Source organism: Lineus longissimus, chromosome 15 (genome assembly GCF_910592395.1).
Source record: "Lineus longissimus chromosome 15, tnLinLong1.2, whole genome shotgun sequence".
Lineage (NCBI taxonomy): Eukaryota > Metazoa > Nemertea > Pilidiophora > Heteronemertea > Lineidae > Lineus > Lineus longissimus.
This window is the reverse complement of record NC_088322.1, coordinates 16,110,848-16,134,180: the sequence shown is the minus strand read 5'-3', so window position 1 is coordinate 16,134,180 and position 23,333 is coordinate 16,110,848. Positions and strand designations below refer to the sequence as shown.

The following is a 23,333-nucleotide window of genomic DNA, read 5'->3' as shown; positions in this document are numbered from 1 at the left end:
TCTTACACTGGATATAATATGCAAAACCTAAACTACATAATATGGCCACTATGTTGTGTTGTACACATTACAAGTACGAAGACCCACAACAATTCTCTTACATTTCTGAAGAAAGCAACTGCCGATAGGGGGAGCGATGCGACTGAGGAACCAGAAGAAAATGTAAAAGCTACTTTCCACCGATGATAATGTTCGATGATTCTTCCCCGTAAATAATACAGCCCGTGTGAGGTACATGTACATAACCGACATCACTCTTTAAGAGCTTCAAGTAATATGTAAAAACAAATCTTTGTCAGGGTATTCTCAAAGAATATTTTAATTTAAACGTTATCAGAACGGAACAGTTTCAAAATGGTAAATAATGTATTTCCCCAAACTCCCTCTTTGAGGCATGGTGTAGACATTTGGGCCTCTTCTTGCAGCTGTTTGGTAATTTAAAGTCACATCGCATCCCCTAAAATGTAATATTCCTAAAAGCATATCCACCTATTCTACCTTTAGACAAAACCGACTTAAAATACCAACGTCAAAAAACCACTACAAATAGTACTGTACTTCTGCATGCAAAATAATTGAAGGGCATTTCGTTTACGCCAGATTTGACACTTAAGAAGTATACAGATTTTCAAACACCATCTCGTTTTATATTATCATTTGCCCCCACCCAACCCTAACAGAGAAACGAGTGGAACCAAGAACCCAAGCACATTGGACCATGCATTTCAAATGCTAATTTATTAGACCGAAAAGAGTGAGGTCTTTATCTAATGGCACTCAGATATAGATTATAGTAAGACTGGCCAATACAGGGTGACCCAAAACACTCAAGGCTAACCTCATCCCCAAGTCCAATTCACACGAACCATATTAGCACACGATAGTATGAAGACTTGCCCTTGGGGACCAGATAGATATAGACGTTGAGAAACTTTAATGCCCAATGAATCCATTCTCAGTACACATTTGACTCTCGGCGATGAGACAATGACATATTCTAAAACACACCACATTCCTTCTAAACTGTTTCGAATGGCACAAAATGTGAAACTCTCCCAAAGAATTTCCCCTATCCCATCAAAAAACCTTTTTGAAATCTCGGTATGCTAGAAAAACATGTCATTCCCAACGTCAAAACGAGTCTAAGTGTGTACATACATTGTAATGACGGACTATTAGTAGGTTATATAAGTAAGCGTGATCGACATGGTCATAAGTGGAGTCGGTATTTTCTTCAGCATCTCCTAATTAGGATTTCAGACGACACCATCTTTGACCACGAGACCAAAACCAGCGATCACAGGTCATGTGACTATTGCACATGTCACATGACATAAACATGGCTACCACAGAGTTTGACTCGCCATTTGTAGTGTTATCACACAAGTTTTCTTTCCAAAATCAATTTATATATTACACAATGAACATAATTCTTACAAGTGGAGTCCTTATAGGAGTATAATACAATAATTCTATAATTACAATATATATATGAAATGTTCAATAAGATTTCCTTTGTACATTTGTTTGCGTACGACTTCAATGTAGAATGGTTAATGGATAATGAAGGTGATGCCGTCCTATCCCAAGGTTACCAATCAGATATACATCAACAAGACCAACGCAAAGCCAATATACATGTATAGGCTCAAACAATAAGACGGATTACCATCCGTGACAACTTAACCATGATCAACAGCAAGTTGTTCTTTCCACCATAATGACGCAATGTGATTGGTTCATTCACAATCACAGACTCGCAACAGCAGAGTTGAGCGCTACCGATTGTCAGTCAATTGGAAGTCAATTGGACCTGTTGTCACAAAAACGCGTTCTGATTGGTTCATTTTTCTAACAATGCTCTGGGAAGCTTGATGAAAACTTTGATTAGGAAATAAAACACTCGAATATCATGATGGCCCTTTGTGAAGTGCTCGCTTGGTTGATACATAGGCTGGTGTATATCTCTGATGACAGTCAAACTGGTGTCCTCGGGAAGAATAGAAAACGCCGTTCAAGCATTGTTTTTACAACTCGCATTCGGAACCTTTCACTTCGTTTATTCATTACCGGTACTATTCAAAATGACTATTCAAGACGACCTAGTTTCATCTACTTTTATACACGCATTGGATACACTTAACAAAATCATTCGTAAGAACCAAATTTGGAAATCTACGAAATAAACTAATCAAAGTCAGTCCTCCTTTCCCCCAATTCGCCCCTGGACTTGTTTGAGATGGCGTCCTTGAGACACAGAAATCGCACAATGCAAAACGTCTTGATGCACAGAACTGTACCCTCAGGTTTTAAGAATGTGCAGTTCACAACACTCAGTCACATCTCGTTTCATTTAAAGGTAGCATGTCCTTCTAACACTTCATTCTAATTCTCTCTTTCATTCAGTCAACAAGTCAGACCTTGGGTGGGAAATCACGATAGGTATTACATCAAAATATAAGATGATGTCGCTAGGTGATGACGCCAGAGCAGCCTCGTTATGACAGCAATAGCTAAAATGAACATTTCGTCACATCTTCCATATACCTATTGTTGGGACTGTGCTCCAGATCACCAAAGGTCTCACTTGCACCAAATGTTAACTTCTATCTGTACATTCGCTTTCTTTATCTCATCTATCGTTCATCTTTTACTTAACATTCTACAACCAAAACACCTCCCCCGAATGAGCACATACAACTATAAACAAACAACACAAAATGATACCAGAAGCAGCGTCCTACGTTGCAAACAATGAAGAACCGTGACGTAGTAGTGACGTCATAGCACAGTCGCATAATGACAGAATATATTACATTTTATGGATAATTCAGCACATGTTTGAACTGTACATAAAAATAAACAGGTTGCGATGATAGCGTAACGTTCTAATTTAGCACACTGCGTGACAACCGACTGTGAAATGGCTACTGGTAAGAAACCTCGCACGAGGGGTATAAACAAGAGATGAAGGCAAACCCTTCATTCCCTGTGACTAACCATTACATGGTACCAAGCTACAAAGAGCCAAAATGATGCTATTAAAAGTGGGTGAAAATCTGGGGCTTAACTTAGCAGGCGGTTGCTATTATGGCACACAAAAAGCGATGCGCTTCAGAAAAATTCTCCTCTTATGTACATATAGACTTTTTATATCTTCTTCGAATGCCACGGTGATTATTTCTCTATTGCACAGGTATTTCATTCTACATTATCCATACTAACATCACAAGCAAAATATGACGTTACTAATGACGTCATCAACGGACCAGCCAATCACTGGGCAGACCAGCACATCCCTCCATGTATTCTCCAGGAAACGCCTGCATTTTCTGTGATGGAGCCCAATGGGTTTCACAAGTCGAGCACCGGAAGTGAAGAGCGGTTTCTTCCCACACTCCGAGCCGAGGCCCCGAGTGCAGGGGCGCGGCTGATAGGAACACTTGGGTGCTTATGCCCCACATCGGTTATCAACCAATCCTTACAAAAACGGCGACAACATTTGAAGATTATCTCCTTCATAAGGTGCCCGAAGTCCCATTTAATGGGTGGATTTGTGAAGGTGCTTTCTTGGCTTCGCCAAATTGTTATACATGATATTGATAGCAGTGAATGTAATGGATAAAGATATCCGGGAACACTGGTCTTAACAATTGATATTAACGATACTGGTCTCAACATATTGATACATTGGCTATATGAATCTCTGATATCCTGGCACAAAATCAATGACATCTTCGACACCAATAACAACATCGTATAATATGTCAATTTGTTACCTTTCTACCATCTGGCCATACTTCGTTGATATAACTGACATCTTTCAACAATGCCCGTTTTGTAAATAACATGGCTGAACAGACGACATCCAGGATGTGTCACCATGGTTGCCAATGTTGTCCGTGGCGAGCCATCAAAACATACACCAAGTCAGGTGGCACAATGAAATAAAACAGTAGTCGGCCGCGGACTTGTTCAGCTTAGCTGTTCCCCTCGTTGAACATTTCCAAGAACATTGGGGGGATTTCACCGGGACAGTCTAGTTTAATACACAGCACCCGCTCAGCATGCCGGGTACTGATCGTGCGCAAGTCCGTCACTTTCATAAGTATTTTCGCCCAGTGGACAGGTTGGCTCGGCCGCTCCTCAGCTATGTATCGTTTGAAAGCACCTAAGACTGCATCCTGCAGCTTCTCAACTGCTTCTGGCTCTTTTAGACCCGAACGATCTGAAAAATAGAGTTAAGTTCAAGCTAACAACATACTAAGGCCTCGGCCTGCGTTAACAGTACTGGTATAACTCTTCATACATTGTGACGTTTGAAAACTAGTACCGCTGTCCCGTCAGTTTGCAAAATGTTCATTTGATAATTGGGCATTTTTCAAGAAAATCTCGAGCATTTTCGTAGGACAAAGCTTTTAATTCGCTCCTACGCGGAGGAATAAGGGGGGGTAGTAGGCTCAGGCGCCATTAACTATGGTTGTGTCACTTACCCGACTGGATGAGAAGAACCGCAGCCAAGAGCGCTATCTCCGTTTTGTCCAGTTTTAACTTGGCTAGGCCCACGGCAAAGTCGAAGATCGGCTCAATCAACAACCCTAAGCTCCCATTACCGCTGTTGGCCAGGTCCTGCTTGCTAACCATCATGCCGTTGTGCAGCGTGAGGCCCTGTTGCTCTGGGTCATACCGGCATGCCGCCCTCAGACACATTATCTCCATACAACAGGACTTCAGCAGAAGGATCTGATCGTCAACATTCAGCTGGAAAAAGAAAGCATTGTTGAGTTAAACGAGCAAAAGTTTTCCCACTTTACATAGCAAAATTTGATGTTGATTTTGGTAGATTGTCCTATCAATAATGGCAAATTCTGCTTCCCCGGCTTGCTCACTGCGCTCCAACAATGGATTAGCCAATGGCAGCACACCTCGAGTCATTTGAATACTTACCCCAGTAAATCCCGGTACCTGCTTGGCGAATTCGACCACTCTGACAATGGATGGAGTCATGACTTCAGCTAACTGCTGCCACACCACGGGGTCCGCGCGATCCACTGGGAAAGGCCCTTCTTGGTCTTTTAGACTCTCGCACTCGGGCTGGAAGAAAATCATTCCTCATTTTTATTGTGTCAAGTATTTTCCAACATTAAATGTAATTCAATCATTACCTTTCACAAGAAGCAGTTGCTGGTAAAACAAATAGACATTCTTAATTGAATTTCGTATGGGTCAATTGGACGCCACCAATCCTGCTTCGCCGGAGCAGTCTTCAGAACTCAATTGATCAGATGAGAGGAAAAAGACTTCAAAGTCAATTTTGGTCAAGGAAAGCCGTAAATGGTGATTTCGCGAGTTGCGATGTTTGTTTGTTAGATCTGTCATAGTCAGAAGACGCAGACACCACCCGATGATTTCCATTCATTCCACATTTTATCATTCCCCATGCCATTTGCTTACGGGCATTGACCGCTGGCGTTGACCCAGTGGAAGTGTTAATGTTAGCACATGACACCTGCACCTTACACAGCGCTCCACTTTCGAAAGGAAGTCCTAAATGTCGATCAGCAAATGAACACGTCCATCCCACCCAAGAAGGCTTTCTTGATGTGTGGGCGGGAGATGCTATGACCAGTTTGGGTTCATGCGTGTTTCATGACAAGCATCTAGAGGTCATTTCGGTCATTATCTCAACTTTGTGGCGCCTTCCGTAAGCAGTTCTCATACATATCAGACATCTTGTTAGTGAGGAAGTCAAAGGCGTTTTTCTCTTTCCCAAAGCTGTAGCAATGATCAATCTTGTTTTTAACAATGTTATGTATTTAACTGTTAAGGTCAGGACTGGTTCACATAATTGACAAGCGAAAACACATTCGTCAACACCTTTTCCATACACGTTCCCTTTCTGTTAGTGTTGCTCGAATCCACCAATCAGACAATGCGTACCATAACCATCATGCTTAACACCCAATCAGATCACTCCTAATATTGGTCATCCCCTGTGTTCAAGATGGCTACAACTGTTTATTGTCATGGAGAGGTAACGCTTGATATCACTAAGCCTACGAGTAAAACAAGGTAACATACTTTTTTCATATAATTTTCGAACTTCACTTGAAAGATAATTTGCAGATTTTTCCATCTTGATCCAGCGTTGCAGGCCTCAAGTGATTCTTCAATAATGGGTATGATCCCCAAATCCAAATCAAATATGGCCGCCGCGCCGCCATCTTGTTTTTGGATGACCCTCTTTGGAGTGGTCTGATCCTACAACCGTTTCAACAGAGCCTGACCGAGCCGGCTTACAGCGCATTTCTACACAGTGATTGTATTAAATGCACACGTATTCCAAGCCAGGCTATGAAGATTCGATTCTAATTTTGAGAAGTGGATACCTGATAATAATTGAAGGTTCCAAGTTGACCAGTATCCAAGGCGGGCAAGATGGCCGACAATGCCGCCATCTTGAATACCTCATTGGAAACCTACAACAGAAGGTCTGCATTAGCAAATGGGATTAGCCTACACAGCTTGAATTTTAACCGTGAGACAAGATGGAAAAATCTTCAAACCATCATCTGTTGAGAATGTGATAATGTCTGCCATACAGTAAATCTGAGGTTATAGGGAGTTTTCTTTGTTTTCAAACACGACCCACCAAATTGACAAGGAGCAACACACACTTGACTCTCTTTATATTATAAGATCAGACCATAGATATGTATTGACTAGGGCATGCAATACTAGCCAAAACATCTTATAATCGCAAAAGGGAAAGCAAAGCAAAGAAAAGAAGCAGGGCGGGAAATATGGACTGAGGTTAGAAAATGCTCAGTTTTCGATTTTTCACTTTTCAGAGAAAAATCTGCTGACGAACAGTGTTTTTGATTTTGTTTGCTACGGCGAAAAAAATACAAGAAGCCACGAAAATATTCTCGATTCTAAGGGACTATATCAAGCAGTCGGTGTAACGGTGAACCCAGGTCCACTCAAATCATCAACAATCGAAAAGGGTTTGAATTTGACCCATGTAGTCAAGAATATACCTATTTTTCTTTCATTCAGATCTCTTGCCCAAAAACTACAGATGTAATTTCAAAGACATTATCGATTTCCGAATGCAAATTAATTCCACAATAGAGCTTTCTGATTGTTTCTTGTGGGCACTCCGGGGATGTCGATTTCGGAACTTTTGATTGGAAAGATTCCCGAAACTAACCAGACTTTTTTCTGAATGCAAAGTTACCCCACCACCACCCCTCATCACGTGGAACTGGATTCTTACACCGGCTGCGAAGCAATGACAATAGTAAGTAGGGAAAAAGCGGGTGTGGTATTGTATACACACCAGGCTGTAGCTCACAAGTTTGGGTGAAGTCTCTTCATAGGCCAGCTTGACCTTCTCAATCAGCTCTCTGTCATCCAAGGTGAGGTGATCATGAGGGCAGCTCTCGTGTTTTAGTTTCATCTTGACCGTGTCGCTGCGGCGGCGCTCCCTGTTGTCTTCTATCAGTTTTCGTTTGGCTTTGCGTTGCCTCTCGTTCAGAACGACTGTAAGAAGACAAGCAAGACCAATCAGTTGAAAGACAAAACGACAACCAAAAACTTTTGTGAGCTGAAATGCTCCGAGGAAAAACGGGCTGCAAGGCAATCGTTTCGCCTTTAAGCCCTTCAGCTGTTAAATTGGTAAAGTCTAAATTTGAGTTCGTTTTCAAAGCGCTCGTATTCAAAAACTACTTTACTACTGACATTGGACGATTCTTTCATGAAAACTTCTGTAGGTTTGCTTTGTTTTGCCAGAACTAACGGGGGGAGTTTGCTTTTCGCTGAAAATATCTACTATTTTATTGATTTTTATTCTCTCATTTTATCTCATGCTCGGTGTTGTTGGAAATGAGAAGTTTAGGTTTCATAGATTTGAAAAGAGAAAAGGATCCGGCCATCGAGGCGACAGCCGAGCAGCCCGCATCCAGGATAGGAGAAGAGAAACAGTCGGTGGACTTGTGTGGCATCACCTCATCGGTTATAAGGTCACAAGACAAATTAAAATGCTAATTGATGAGTTTACACGTCAGGAAAGGTGCACCGAACATTCCAAAACATCTTCCACGGGCACCAAAGCGAAGAAACCCGCTAAGGGTGCGAATGAACATGTAGGCGCAGTGTTACAGAAGGCCGTGCCAGAGGGCTTGTTAACACCTGACGTGTGAAAGATAACAAGCACTCCGCTGGAATTACTTGAAGAGAAGAATCGAGTCAAACTGCATTGGCCTTACCCCTCAGGACTTCTAATACACTGCCACCCGGATTGCCATTCGCCCAACAACTGCGACACCTGCCATATTCTTCGGTGGCTTGCTCGAACTTTCTACCCTCCGAGTTTCAATTCTTTCAACTTATTGTCTCCAAAATTTGCGGTAAGAATAGGAAGCAAGAGGTAAAATATACTTACGGTCTGTTGCCATACCGACCGCTACGCACTTCCGGTACCGGCATTGTTGGCACTGGTTTCTGGTTGTCTTATCAATAACACAGTTATTATTCCACTTGCAGTGGTATTGGAGATTTTTTTGAATCGTCCGCCTGAAGAAACCCTGAAAATAGATACAAACCATTCATTGTATGCACAAGACAAGTAATCATCGTCGGAGGCAAAAGTTAATCAGTTTTGTGGAATTGTTACCATAACGTGTCCCGGTAACGGTGACATCAAATACCATGCCTCTGAGAGTGTATCGGAGGCTCGTTTCTTTCTCGTGGCTTCTTCAAGAACTAGCCTAGAACACACAGCCAACGACACGTCTATAACATGTATATAGTTTTTCTCTATCTTGGACATTTACTGCGGAGATACTTGCTGCATCCTAACTCTTTACGAGGAAGAAAGAATGGGCGGACAGGTTTTTGACAAAGTGTCACCACGGTATTTGTAGCTGGAACGCTGCCTACCTTACAGCCTTCACACGTCATACACCGATAGTGGTACCCAGTGGCAGCATCAGTACAAACTACACATGGTTCCGGCCCATTGGTCAAGTCCATATAACTCGGGATGTAAGGTGTTCCTGCAAAGATAGAGATTGTAATATGGTCAGTTGTTTGTAAGCTATTGTTGCTGGTCGTTGGATCCAGGATTCAGGTTGTAGCTTTACACCTCGTTCCACTCCTTTTAAAATGAACAGACCGGCTCCCAGGGAATCCAATATCTGCTGATGATACTAACAATCCCTCGGCGTGCCGGTTGCAGGGATGGGTGCGGTGTTTCCTTTCACCCTGACCGCCAAGTGAACTCGTGCTTATCGTTACTATGGTGACCTCAATGGCGGAGATAACTGTGGCAACCGTAGGGGAAGGTTCATCCATTCTCGGACGGGGAAAAAGCATTTGTGCATCAATCTCGACTCCATGTGGACTCAGGGTGGCTAATCCGACCAGCCATATACTATTGCTTGAAAGAGATAGTTTGATCCACTTTTCCAGAGTACAGCAACCGACACTATTGATAGCTTATCAAGTCAGCTGTTACCTAATCCAACCTATTGCCCCATCACCGGCTAGGACTGATCACATTTAAAAGCTTCCCAAGTGTTCATGTACTCAACTGTCAACTGATACTTCACAAATTAGAACAAATTGGTCATCAGACAGCTTATCTGATTACACAGGCAAAAGTCACCAATACAGGATCTATGAAGGGCCAATGGTAGATACGACCATTGGGTGTCCATCTATGCTTCTTTGTTGGAGATTCTCCATCATTGAATCATGGATGGCCCATGGTAGAACCATGGTGATTAATCTCCGTCATAGGTCATCCGATGGAGACTTAGTGCCCGAGTGTAGAATCCTTTCTTCCTCCGGCATTCTAACTCGGAACATTTCAAACCTATCGGTCGATGTGGAAACTAAGCTGGTGTGGTTGGGAATATTTCATCCCGAGACAATGAGCCGGGAACGATTAATTCTCTAATCAGTAACTAAAAGGGCGCCTATCGTCAGTGCTCAAAGACGACCCATGGGAGCAAGAATCGAGAAGGCGGATGACAAAAAACAGTCGTTCCGAGTGTTTTGTAGGGTCATATTCGATCAATGAATAAACGATAGGGCCAACCTGAAACAGGTCACTGGCATAAGATGTTGATGACGCAGTTGTGACGTCAGCAACTCGACGAACTTGGCCCCCAGACGATCTTGGACATCGAGTCCGCGATGCTGGATGTATCCTGATCAGATTACATCTTTGAGGGTTCAATTCGGTCTCGCCCCGCCCAGCTCGCCCTGGTCATCAGGATGTCAGAGATCAGCAAAATACACTTGTTTAGGCCATTCCACTGTCAGCTCGGGCGGGCAAGTCCAGCAGCATTGTCACTTTCACTTCGGACTTTTTCTTGAAGTTCAAGGAAACTGTAGTGTAAGGTATTATGATCTAAAAGGCCTATGGCATTCAAACCACAAGAGTACATTCTTGAAATCAGTTCATCAATGGTCGATTTGCCTTCAGCCAAAGCGACTATTCACCCAAGACTACCTCACTTGGTTCATGAAAGGGCAATGACCTCGACCGAACCAATGACATATTGATGACGTAGATATATGGCTGTTCCATCAAACGACCAACTCCGCCGAACAACCTAAAATGACCTCGAAAACCCCGGGAGAGACTCCACTGGATTGAACCCACATAAACACACCGGAACGGCTTGAAGAGCGGGTTCAACTGAGGACACTCGTGTTCATGACGCAGTTGGTGACGTCAGAAGGTCAGCCAGGGTCACCCAAAGGGTTGTGTTCTTGTATACCCTCATGTGGTTCAAACAATAATAGAGCAACTCAGGTCCCATCAAACACATTTTACGAAAACTAGCAGAGGGACAAGTCGGATTTTTGTGAGCTCCACAAATTTGGTGGAAGATCAGGATCTCGGATATTATTTGGCAACTGACAGTTTGTGAAAAGCGATCTGGACCTCCCCACGTGCTTGTTGTTATGGAGACCATTGCTGTCAAAAGTTGATTTATGGTGAACCGCAGGGCTTACTCTCAGATTTGGTAAGTGACGTGATATGTGGATTTCGCTCATCTTTGAAACATCTTATTTCAATAGAGGCCTTCAAGCCGATCGAAACCTGAAGAAGAGGCCTTCTGTAATTGGCCCAGGATCAGCTGTCATGAGGCAAAACCTGTAAGCAGCTCTTGGACATTTGAGTCCTATCCAACATGAGAGAGAACAGAGTAAGTGATGATGTTCTGAACTGCCATGCCATCTAGTTGGGCTTCTGGACGAATGGATTGATGACGTTGTGTCTGTAAAAAATTGTCGGCAGTTTCTGGCTACTAACATGGATTAAGAGTCGGCAATGTTATGGCAATTCGACTTTTTTTCTCGCAGTAATGGCTTGAACCGGAGAGGGAATGTTTCTGACGTATGTTCTAGCTTTTTAGGATCATTTAAGTTGCAAATTGTTCGAGCTTGGAATGAAGGGCTGGATGCTAGCTCAGTCAATCTCAGCCCTCGATACTGTCAGCTTTTACAGACCCCAAGTTGCCCAAAGCTGACCGTTCCATTTCACCAAGGATTTGTAAAATAAAGTCAGTCTCATCAAATTGGATTACGGAATGTTTTTACAGGAGATAGTTTTGATATTTGCAATCGCGAATGTGTGGATTGAAATTCGAGAGTTTACCACGAAAGACGCGCCATTTGCATCAGTTTTTGGGAAGATCTGGGCGTATGAAACTGAATTCATGGCCGACCGGTTGATTAATGATTAGGAGACGTCACACCCAAAGGATCAGACAGGTTCGTCAGGGACAGGTTCGTCAGGGACAGTGTCATCTCATGATCCCGTCCCCCAAGGCCATGTTTACCATTGATTGGTTGGTTTCTCGAGGCTTTCAACTTGACATGACGAAGGTTCCAAAAGATGGAAGCGCTGAGAGCTATTATTCTCTCTTGGGTAGGCCTAGGTATGAGGTATGTTTTCTTCCAGTTGATATTCTTTCATTGGGTTGCCATTGCGTTTGATGCATCACTTGCAATTTTGATTCTTATCGATTTGAAAGAAAGTCTACCTGAACCTTCATCATAGCTTTAGTCGTTAGAGGTCTGGAGAATGGGAACGATGGCCGAAATTTATCATTTTCGTATAGATGGCGCGCATTCTTATGCACGCTGGTTCGAGACTATGAATCGACCTAGAAAATGGCATTATTTATGCATGGAATCTTCGGGTACGCTCGTTTAACTTCGGAAAAGCATGCCAAACCCGAAGCCTAAACAACATTCGTTCAATCTCATTCGTGCAAGTCTTGATCTTACTTTAACGGTCCAAACGATGGAAGCTGAAACTGAATCTTTTTCAAGTCCTAGTTTTCATTTTGGATGATCCATAAACAATTTGAAAGAACTTTGACGATAAAAAATAGCGCCAGAGGCGAATACCAGTAGCCTACATGTGTGTACTAAACTCCCGCGCGAACAAGTACAAAAACCTTACCCCGTGTAGCAACAATCACACTCTTACCATAAATAGACCCTGACAATATATGAGAGGCCGATAGTCTAACCCGAATTTAGTTCTCCTGATGACTATTCTATTTTCTAGATTACGAAGGTCAACTTGAGTTGAGTGTGGTCCAACATCTAGTTTTTACCAGCATGCAGAAGCCACACCAATAGCCATTAAAGGCCGAGAAGAACTACAAAGCAATATACAAAGTTCAAGAGTTTAACTTTCAAAGGGTGATTCGTCAAATCATTTTATTCAACAAAAAAATGCCCCAAAAAACATGCATCACTTCCGTGAATTCTACTGAGGCGCCCATCCCTGATCACGTGATTCACCTCAGTGTGTCCTTGATTTTACAAGTGATGTTGATTCATTCCGCCCTGATATTTCAGCAACCTGAACTCTCGCTCACCTCAGACGACACCCGAAATGATATATGCGTGACGTCACGAATTGGGCCGATATCGACCACGTGATATGCTCTGCGCGAGAATGATGCGCATGATGGTTGCTACTGGTGATTTTGTAAACGGATTTGGTGATGTATGGTTCGGTACACGTGGTAGAGATGAAATGTTCGACTGTTGCAAAGGTTGGAATAGAAACGCTAAGCAATTGAGAAATACTGAAAGCTGTATCTGATATAATCATATAATATACTCAGTTCATTCCTCTGCAATACGCTAAGCTGTAGGTGGCCGTTTTCGTGTCTGAAATACTGGTATGTTAATGGTATCTTATGGGAACATCGCAAGACATTCAATGCTCTTGCTGACTTGTTACTGATGGTTCCGACATATCTCTCTCTCAGGGTGGGTGTGCTTTTCATTAATCTATGAAGTAATACACACTTACATCTAAAATAGACAGATATTGCCTTGAACAGAACATCTTGCATCACGTTCCTTCTTACTCTTCAAGAAAAAAAGGTTGGTTTGGCAAAGTGACGTGTATGTTATTCTGCAGTCATAGACTAGGGAAGCTCCTGCACGGGGTAGAAGGGCCAAGTGTGTTCAACAACATACATCAGACCAACAGACGTACAGACGTACGAAATAAACTGCCATACCACTAATCATCATTTTGCTTTAGAAGTCTGCTTGACTCGCAGCTGGTCGTAAAATGGTTGGTAGGAAACAGCACAATAAAGAAATTTCGCCGGCCTGAATTCGACAGACACCATTACCATTCTATTGCCAAATTTCGAATAATGTGTTCCCTGCAGAAGGCTGGTATTTTTTTTACAATTTGTGGAACAATCGCAAAACAAATCCAGGGAATGTCACCATGTCTGCCAGTTACCCCGAGTTATTTATTTTAAAAATCTAGCGAAAAATAAAAACAATGATAAAAATCGTTGAACACGAGCAAGCATGTGAACGGGGCAGTCCACCTCAGATTTAGAAGGGGAGTGCGGTCGTCTGCCCCGTCAGTACAACCATGCAACAATATACACCAGACGAGAGAGCCGAGGTTACATAATGTTACCTCAGGTATTTTTACCTGGTCTCAGTGCCCTGAAAAAACCCTGGCGCATTCAATACTATTACATAACTTCCACGTCTAAACACAAAACAGGTGGCGCGCCATTCGCGCTAGAAAACCTCCCAAAAAACCTCCAAACAAGTCTCAAAAATCTGAAAACGAATGAAATTAATCATGTAAAGTTCCCTTCCCTTGATAAGTTCATATTTTGATATCATTTTTTGCAGGTTGTCGTTGTCAAGGTGAATTGTTGTTGTCAAGGTGACCTGAGCAGGTTGAGGTGGCTCTGTGCCCTCAGCCGCCGAAAGAATGTCTGCAGACTTCACTTGTCTGGCCTGACGTCAGAGGTTGCGCAACTTTTCCATTTTGTTAGGTAAGATATTGAATGAATGTATTGGTGACCTGGCTGAGGCCCTGCCATGTTGGCAAACATTAAACTGGTAGGGTCAAATTAAGGGCACATTGTGGATTCGCAGCGGCTGTTCAAGTATGAAAATGTTTCGGAAAAGCCATATTTCATAGTTTTAAATTGAAAATACCCAGTGTTTTTTTCGAGCTATCTTAGCAAGGCTGCCAAGTTTCCTGCTTTGCTCCAGGATAATTTATGATACTGTACATGTATTGAAGAAAGGATCTTATTTCTAATGACGTCGGCTAATTTCGTACCTTTTGCTCTGGTTTTGCAAATAAGCCCTTCTCTATTGGCTCAATGGTCCCTATCACAAGCTGTTGTAAACTGACCAGTATGACCCAATATTGTCATGAGACATGATCAGAATTAGCAGCCGACCTATCAGCTTGTCCCAGATGACACCAAGAGTTCATGACATTTAACAATTGTCCCGATGGAGTCACATGATATCGTGATGTTATGCAACAAGCCAAGTCCACAGGATAAGCTAGTTGTGGTGGGGGGGGGGGGGGGGGGGACTCCGATGTTTGGCATCATTTTACAAGACAGTGTATGTGGTTGAGCCTCATGTCATCAATTATGGAACGATAAGCTCCCTTGAGGAGAGGGCGTACTCAGATGGCGGAGTATCAACCCGAGTATCAATCATATTTTGGGTGATATGAAATAAATCCAACTTATCAAAAGAACGAGTCGAGAAAAAGATGGTAACTGGAAGAGCAGCGGCGTACCAAAAGTGGTATTCTGTCTGGTTCGATTAGGAGGCCAAGGTACACTTGTGTCAAGTGTTCATCACCTTTAGTTTTCGATTTAACAAAAGGACAAGAGATTTATTTAAATCCAAGATGGCCAACCAAGCAGGAGCAAAGTCTGGACGTTGGCCAATCCATTCATTAAAAGAGAAATTGAAAAGGGTATGACATAGAGAATTGATCGTTTTGATAACGCATACGGAAATACCCCCCCCCCCCCCCCCCCCCCCAAACACACACAAATACACACCACCACAATGCAAGTTGATTATCATTATGGATCATTATGCTAATTAAATGACCTTGTACTTATACCTGGCCACTTTAAACAGTAATGATTTCGTTTCAACATGGCCGAGGTCAACCCGGGGTCAGTCGGCTGTGTGTCTACTTGTAGTTGTAAGTCCTAAAGCGGGCAAAGAGCAAGCAGTAAACAAACTCATGCAAACAAGATTTCTTTCACCAGATAATTTTAGAAAATGTTTGTCGTCAAGGGGTGCAATCTTTAAGCAGACTGTTTCCAACCGGGCTTGATTTCAGCAGATAGCTTTTCAACGATAATCTTGTCGGCGTCATAATGTTGCACCATCCAGTTGATGACAAGAAAGTCGAAATGGCGGACTTTTCAAATGGAGTTCGAGCACGTTCTTCGCAAATTCACCAAATTCATCTCTCCTGTGTTCATCCCCACGGGGTTTGGGGTTTCCACAACGTCAAGTTTAATATCTTGCGCAAGGTGTGGTGTGTACTGCCACGAAATACCGCAGTCTTGGTGGGATGGGATCAATACTATCGAGATGCCGAGTTCAACGAACGGTCACCATTGCACCGTGACGTCACATATCGACATCTGCGACTGTCTGGTTTGCAGTCACGTGACATCAAAACTGGGTCAATCATTAGCATACTGAAACGTACACTACTTCATGGAATGATAAATACTTGTTCAAAAAACATGTTACGCGCTTAATCCTCAAGGTTGTGTGTTTTGTTCAAATCGTTTGCCATGTGATGCGCACTATTTAGTACTGGGCAGTTTTCGCTGAACTTGCTGCACCGTCTGCCTCTCTTGAGTGCTCATTAATAAACAGCCGCTTATATCAATGAGAATTGAAAATCCAGCGCAAAGGTTACCCAGCGTTCACGCGCGTTCTAAAAATAGATTCAAGTGCAAAAGATACTTGTGTGTTTGTCGGGGCTGTCTGCTCCTGCCCATGTAGGGTTGTCGGGTGGGAAATCGAGAGAAAAGATTTGGCCATATCATAAAAACACGTCATGGGGAGTCCCGACAAGTATAAACGAAAATGAAAATGATTTCTGAACTTTTAAACAGACGTTGCTTCAATTTCTAAACAATTAAAATAAAGTGATAACAAGCACATCTAAAGTACATCTCACTAATTGCACCCATCACCTGTCCAAAGGCTATTTATCATTTTCGTGTTCCGGCAAATGCTATTTTAGCCGTGGTTACTTCAGTTCGAGTCACCTCCACGTAACCTCACAAAAAGTTACGCAATTGACGAAATACCCAGGCATCCTGACGATGTGTTTACCGAATGGACCAATGTTACGTAAGGTTGGGTCTGAGCCAGTTCAGAAATCGTTAAAAATTGCAGTGCTGGTGAATTTCATCTAAACAATGGAACTATTTTTAGAAGGGCTGTGGATTTTCAAAAGGAGGATCTCAGTTCGCAAATGAAGACAGATAAAATGAGATAGGTTTATACCAGCGTGAAAGTAAACAATGATGACCGTAATGTAGTTTTTCTTATGATGTCGCACTATTTATTATGAATTGGATGGATATTAGGAAGTTCGAATTCGTTTTCATGAGAACAGAAAGAGAAATATGACCTCTTTGTGAGAATGATAATCGACCATCTTACGCAATAGATTAACATGGTTAGCATACTTATAGTGTTACTAATGATAGAACAACCTGACATCTATATATTTTGTTACGACATACATAATGAAAATTGTGGTTTTTTTCAGGAAGGTCAAGCCAAGTCTCATGAAGGCCAAAAAGAGAAATGCCCAAAGCAGAGATTTTGTAGCGAGTATCAGTCACGGATAAGGTATTCGAGGCTGGCATAACGAAGTATGATGCCTGGTTAACCAATTGCAAGCAATTGATGGGCTTTCTTTGGCTCTTTGAGAATGCCTTCCAATGTCAGGGTTAAAAAACCTATATGTAACTCTTACTTCACAATCGCACAAAAGATTAGCCTTTGCCAACAACAACCAAAGTGTCTAATTTGCTAAGTAAAAGGCAATGCGGCTTTAGTTACAAATAGATGGATGGATTAAAAACAATGAACAAATGACATGTAGAAATGAAAGTATTATAATTTAAGTCGGATTCGAGAACATTTTCATTCAAGTTTTCCTGAAACAAAAGTTACGATCCATCTGGTCTGCTGCTGATTTCTCAGAATCTGGCGGCCATCTTGGATAGTCTGGCTTCATGCTAATGTATCGTCTGCTGTATCAATGACGCTTTAATAATATCACATATTTTGGATGCATTATTTGGCTATTGCGAAGCATTATGAGAGAAACTGGTTGAATTACGTTCCAAGTTGTTGTTGACGCCAGAATGATGAGGCAGGTCATCTCATCAAATGAAATAATTATGGATGAGTTTACTGCAATGTTAATTCGCCAACTTTACCAGGATCTTACAAAGCGGTTTTAAAGTGTGTTCAGAACATCCTAAAAAACACGATCGTTTGAAAGCGATGGCCTCTCTTGGCTCACTTGATGACGCCTCAAGTCTTGAAGTATTGGCTTCATGCAATCAATCGTCAATGTCATGAAACAGGTCATGAAACCGGCCCGGGAATAAGAGAGGTAACCTGGCCCATAGATATCACCTCTGTCGGGATCAACTCCAACCCGAGGGACTAACAACGATAGTTAACACTTAATACATAGTGTGACTAGCGCATCGACACAGAGGATTCATGTGAATTTCTCTCACCATTTCAAGCGGAGAAGGTCGGTTAACAACATCATGTTGACCACCAAGGCTTTGACGACATCTAAACTCCTTCACACTGTTCACCCATGCCAGTCATGAAAGTGCAATCAGAAACTCTAAACTTCTACTGTTTATCACCATACTTTGTTCCAGTTTTCACCGATATAAGTGGTGGAAAGTTGACATATTAGTTATTTATCATCTAGGCTTATTCCATGTTTACGACTAAAACATGTAAAATACGAAAAGATAAAGATAAAGAAACAATCAAGCCAATGTAATATTCGGTAACTTCTAGAAAAGGTAACTGTTCAAAATAAAAACCTTGCATGTCTTCTTAAATGTGTTGGTTTATCACCGTGACCTCAATATCGCCTCAGCGTTCATAATAAAGCATTGACGGTTATTACGTAATCACCATGGCTAGTATTGGTACACAACATAAACCGTTACGTCTGCGGTATAGTAACCTGATAGTCAGTGCAGGAATATATGAGAACATATAGGTCTGGTAGAGAAACAGTCTAGCTCTATTTTGATAAGTCTTGACTGGCTTAGACGTGCTACTTTCTTCTTGGTCAAAGAATCTAACTTCATCAATCGCTCATCATAAAGATGGAAGAGACAAATTTACAGTTTACAAATAGGATGCTTGGCCTCTAAACGATGTGATAAGTTTACCCTGGTTACTCTAAGGTTTGCCAAGCTCATGGATGGCCATTAGAACTACTTTCTTCCCGGCTCTCTCACTTGACCACTTGTGTTCATCCCCTACCTTTCGATTTCCTATTTTCAGCTTCGTCGCCATGATCATGGTCATCAGGATGATGCTCAAGATGACGATGTTCTTGTCCTACCGCTCCTGTCATCAACAAACGACTTGAGAAATCTGAAGCATCCGAACTACCAGACGACATCCCACTATAACTTCCTTCACTCATCACGAATAAATCGTCTGCTTCTATAAATCGTCTGCTTCTAAATCGTCTGCGAACTTTAAAACTTGATTGAGTTATAAGAGGTTATCCAAGTTTCCTCATATACGTTTGGGCCTGGGCTATGAAGATGTTTCCATTGAAGTCTGCTACCCTTGTTGATGTGGTCCGGTCCCTTTCTGGGGATATCAGGGTCTCCAAGTATCAGCGTGACCTGATTGTTCCAAGGCAGACGGAGTAATGGCGCTCCTATGATGTAACAGTCAACACAGCCAGATCGACGGACTGGTGCACTTCTCAAGGGGTGCAGGCTTGTGGAACTAAGGTGAAGGACGTTTGGGCTAGCCAGACATGATGTTTAACACCATGTCCACCGACTACACACACAGTTATACCCCTGCCAATAGTCCTTTGTCCCTTGTCTTTCTGTTGCATCAAATGTTAAATAGTTCCAAGCAACAGCTGAGATATATAAAAAAGAATGGGTAGGAAGTGGGACTATACCTAGGAGTGGGTAGGAAGTGGGACTATACCTAAAAAGTGTATGCTAAGTCATGTATTCTGGTTATAAATAGCCTTTGAAAGGGATCAAGTCTGAAGCATGGGGTCACCAATATGTCACCTAGACTAAGTTGCCGGGCTAAGTCGTAGCATAGGCTTTTTATTGTGAACCCCTTTATTACGTTTATTGTGAAATAGGGTTGTGATTACCCTAGTTGTTACTAGTAAATCCATCATCACCACCCAGGGCCTGAGGGCAGATAAGGTGTCATTATCACAATAGGTGTTACTGAACTAACCATTCAGTTATTTACTAACTTCTTGGCGATGAACACCTCACAGGCAGCTGACAGGCACGACAGATATGTTGATGAAAGGTTGGGCCCCTCCTTCACCCACTCATACCCCCTGCGATTACTAAAACAAAACATCATGAAGTGCATCCAAGTCCAACTCAAGGCAAAGATGATCAAACCGGGCTTTGATGTTCGAGTCATTCGCCACTGCACTTCAGATTCCACAGCTGATCATAGTTCGGGCTAGTCATCATCAGTTTATACTATGATAAGGGTTGATACCATAGTTCAGGGTAGTCGTCATCAGTTGATACCATAGTTTAAGGCAGTCATCATCAGTTTATACTATGATTAGGGTTGATACCATAGTTCAGGGTAGTCGTCATCAGTTGATACCATAGTTTAAGGAAGTCATCATCAGTTTATACTATGATTAGGGTTGATACCATAGTTCAGGGTAGTCATCATCAGTTTATACTATGAATAGGGTTGATAAAATAGTTCAGGGTAGTCGTCATCAGTTGATACCATAGTTTAAGGCAGTCATCATCAGTTTATACTATGATTATGGTTGATACCATAGTTCAGGGTAGTCGTCATCAGTTGATACCATAGTTTAAGGCAGTCATCATCAGTTGATACCAAAGCTCAGGGTAGTCGTCATCAGTTAATACCATAGTTTAAGGCAGTCATCATCAGTTTATACCATAGTTCAGGGTTGTCATCATCAGTTGATACCATAGTTCAGGGTAGTCGTCATCAGTTGATACCATAGTTTAAGGCAGTCATCATCAGTTGATACCATAGTTCAGGGTAGTCGTCATCAGTTGATCGTTAGTTCGTGACATTTATGAAAAATTCCGCATGTCCAGCACAATTGGCTGTTTAGTAGTTTTAAATGCCCTCCTCGCGGAAAAAGAAAAAAATGTATCATCAACCATTCCGCAAAACACGTGGTTCGAGCCACACCCACTTTGCACATGGCTCGAGGATAATTATAGAATGGTGTGACGTCACAAACCTATAAATAGATATGTCGCTTACGAAACTAACATTCGGCTCGGAAGACAGTCAATGGGCGTCAAGAGAAAATGTCATAGCTTTCTTCATTTTACTTTTTTATTTTTCTGGATGCGTCTGACGTTTGTTGTAAGAAAGTATCACACTAAATATCTAAATATATAATAACTAAGTTCACTGTATTAAATTAAAAGTCCATATGAAATGAGGAATCGACTTTGAAGCCAAAGTAAAGTTGGGTGATATTAGCCTGGTCGTGCTAACAGTGACCACTATATGGTATGAAATGTAATGTTACAGTACTAAAAACTTGGTTATATGGATTTTTAGTGAAACAAGTGCATTTGGTAGTATATGGAGAGGGCTTAAATCCGATCGCCACAATATCCCAAATACGGCCGATCAATAACATTTAAAATCAACGAAAAAATAATTTACTCAGTATACTGATGAAAATGAAAGAAGCGAAGCGGGTTGAGCGTAAAATCTTTAGAAATCAATACAAAAATGGCGACCAAATAGAATCTGAAAAGGAAGCTGGCACCTTAACAAATATCACTGGGAATTTCACACAACATAAAGATTTTGTTCCGCATTTGTCAGGTCATTCCATTTATGACGGAAAATCAGAATTCTGATTTAGCCGTGCCAGTAATATGTGCAGGCGAGCCCCTCTCAGTTCTTGATGAGGTGATTTTGGAGACGATTCCGTTGTTTTGGCCGGTGCCTTCGTGCTCGATGAGGAATACACCAAAATAGGCCTTTCAGTTTACTCAAGTCGCGACATACGTTATTCTCTTGTTGATTCTTTGTGTGGCCACCTTCTTCAAGCTCATAATCATCATATGGTAGTTCACATACCAAAGGTCTAACTTTTTTCAACCTCTTACAAAAATAATTTGCATAAAATTGCAACAGAGTGAAGGTATATATATGGAATAAAGTCTGGGCAGAGAAATGTTTACGAATAGGCTATGGCGATGATACTTATGAAATAATATTTGATGAGCATAATATAGAACATTTCCCAGACTCACACGTCAAATGTTTTCGAATTTTCTTTTCATCTAATTTTTTCTCGGCCAGGTCGCCAAGCGGACAATAAACACTGCACGTAATTTAACCCCCCCCCCCCTTAATCCCTGCGTTAAAAAATGTATTCGGTAAGCTGACCGCCTTGCGGTCTGGCGCCATTCTCCTATGTCCTCAGTCAGGTCGTTTCGTAAAAATGAGGAGAAAATCGGTTTAAGAGAAAACTACTCACCTTGTGAACTGCTGGAACTGGTTGAACTTGCTGATGATACATTTGAACAAATACTGTCTCTTCTCCCATCCGCGTTTTCCCGGCTACCTTTCTTTGGTTTTTTCAGACTCGTGCTGTCTGCCAGCGTCCTTGTGGTGGTCGGAGCCATCTCTCTCCTTTAAACTCGTCTGATCATATGTGGAAATTGGAAGAATTTGTTATTTCACCCTGGTGCAGAGGGTGACATGAGGACACGCGAAGCAGACGAAGTAAACAAGTGGTAATGAGGTCACTTTATACTCTCGAAGCTTCGAAGCCGCCATGTTTTTCAGTGCATTGGCAATGCATTGAGATATTTGTAACTGCAGTCACCAACAGACGGCGAGACCGGCGAGTTGACCTGATTCCTTGCCTGCTCGGGTCAAATGTTCACGATTTGATAAACCCGTGATTGATGTGGGAAAAGTGTGGTCTGAAGATTACCATATTTTGTTTGTTTTTCGGTTCTAATATTTCTGAGTCATACTACACATAAAGATTATGATATTTGAGAAGTTTTGTCAATTAAAAACAACTTAACGCAGGCAATCTGGGTGATTTGTATAATCTCTCTGGTGCTCCCGCGATCCTCCTGTTGTATGATGTGTTGCCTAGTTTGCCAGGGACTTATCGGATGATGTAATTGATAAGTTATTACCTTTGTTTTGGGAGACGGAGATGGTTATTGTTTTATTATCATATTGTCCTCCATCAAGCTGCACGACATGAGTTAATTAGTAAAAGAACATTTGATTGACCTCCCCGGACCCCCACCCCAAAAAATGAAATACAAGTTTTAATTTACAAATTCAGCCAACCACATTAGTTAATGTGGGCAAAGAACGTTCAATTCCCCCCCCCCCCCAATTTCAAGTTATAATTAACAAATTCAGCCAACCATGTATGTAAACACATCCTTTACACCGAGTATATGTCAATACATACTTGTTTACACTGATTGTGAGGAAAGTACCTTCTAATTCAGCCAACCATGTATGTAAACATCTTATAAACCATGAGATTGAAATGATCATTTCATATTGGAAAGTTCATCTGACTCTCAAAGATGAGTGGCCTTTCTGTCTCCAGCACAGAAACACTGAAATTATCCAAATAATGGAACACCCAAAAATGTTACATCGGCACCTGGTGGTCACAGGAA

The 23,333-nt window shown here is 41.9% G+C and overlaps 1 protein-coding gene and 1 long non-coding RNA gene across 2 annotated transcripts; one reads left to right on the top strand and one right to left on the bottom strand.

The window, feature by feature from the left end:
* LOC135499584 (thyroid hormone receptor beta-like) lies at window positions 1-22,988 on the bottom strand. The gene is made up of 8 exons (XM_064790445.1): window positions 22,154-22,988; window positions 8,944-9,059; window positions 8,447-8,588; window positions 7,343-7,545; window positions 6,390-6,479; window positions 4,948-5,094; window positions 4,494-4,761; window positions 1-4,228 (listed from the first exon to the last, which is right to left on the bottom strand). Exons 1-8 carry the CDS (start codon window positions 22,299-22,301, stop codon window positions 3,981-3,983), a joined length of 1,362 nt encoding a protein of 453 aa, XP_064646515.1. The 5' UTR covers window positions 22,302-22,988; the 3' UTR covers window positions 1-3,980.
* Window positions 13,952-20,976, top strand: LOC135499585 (uncharacterized). The gene is made up of 3 exons (XR_010449309.1): window positions 13,952-14,360; window positions 17,150-17,232; window positions 18,934-20,976. It is a non-coding gene; the product is annotated as an uncharacterized LOC135499585 (long non-coding RNA).
* Window positions 22,989-23,333: the final 345 nt, after the last annotated feature.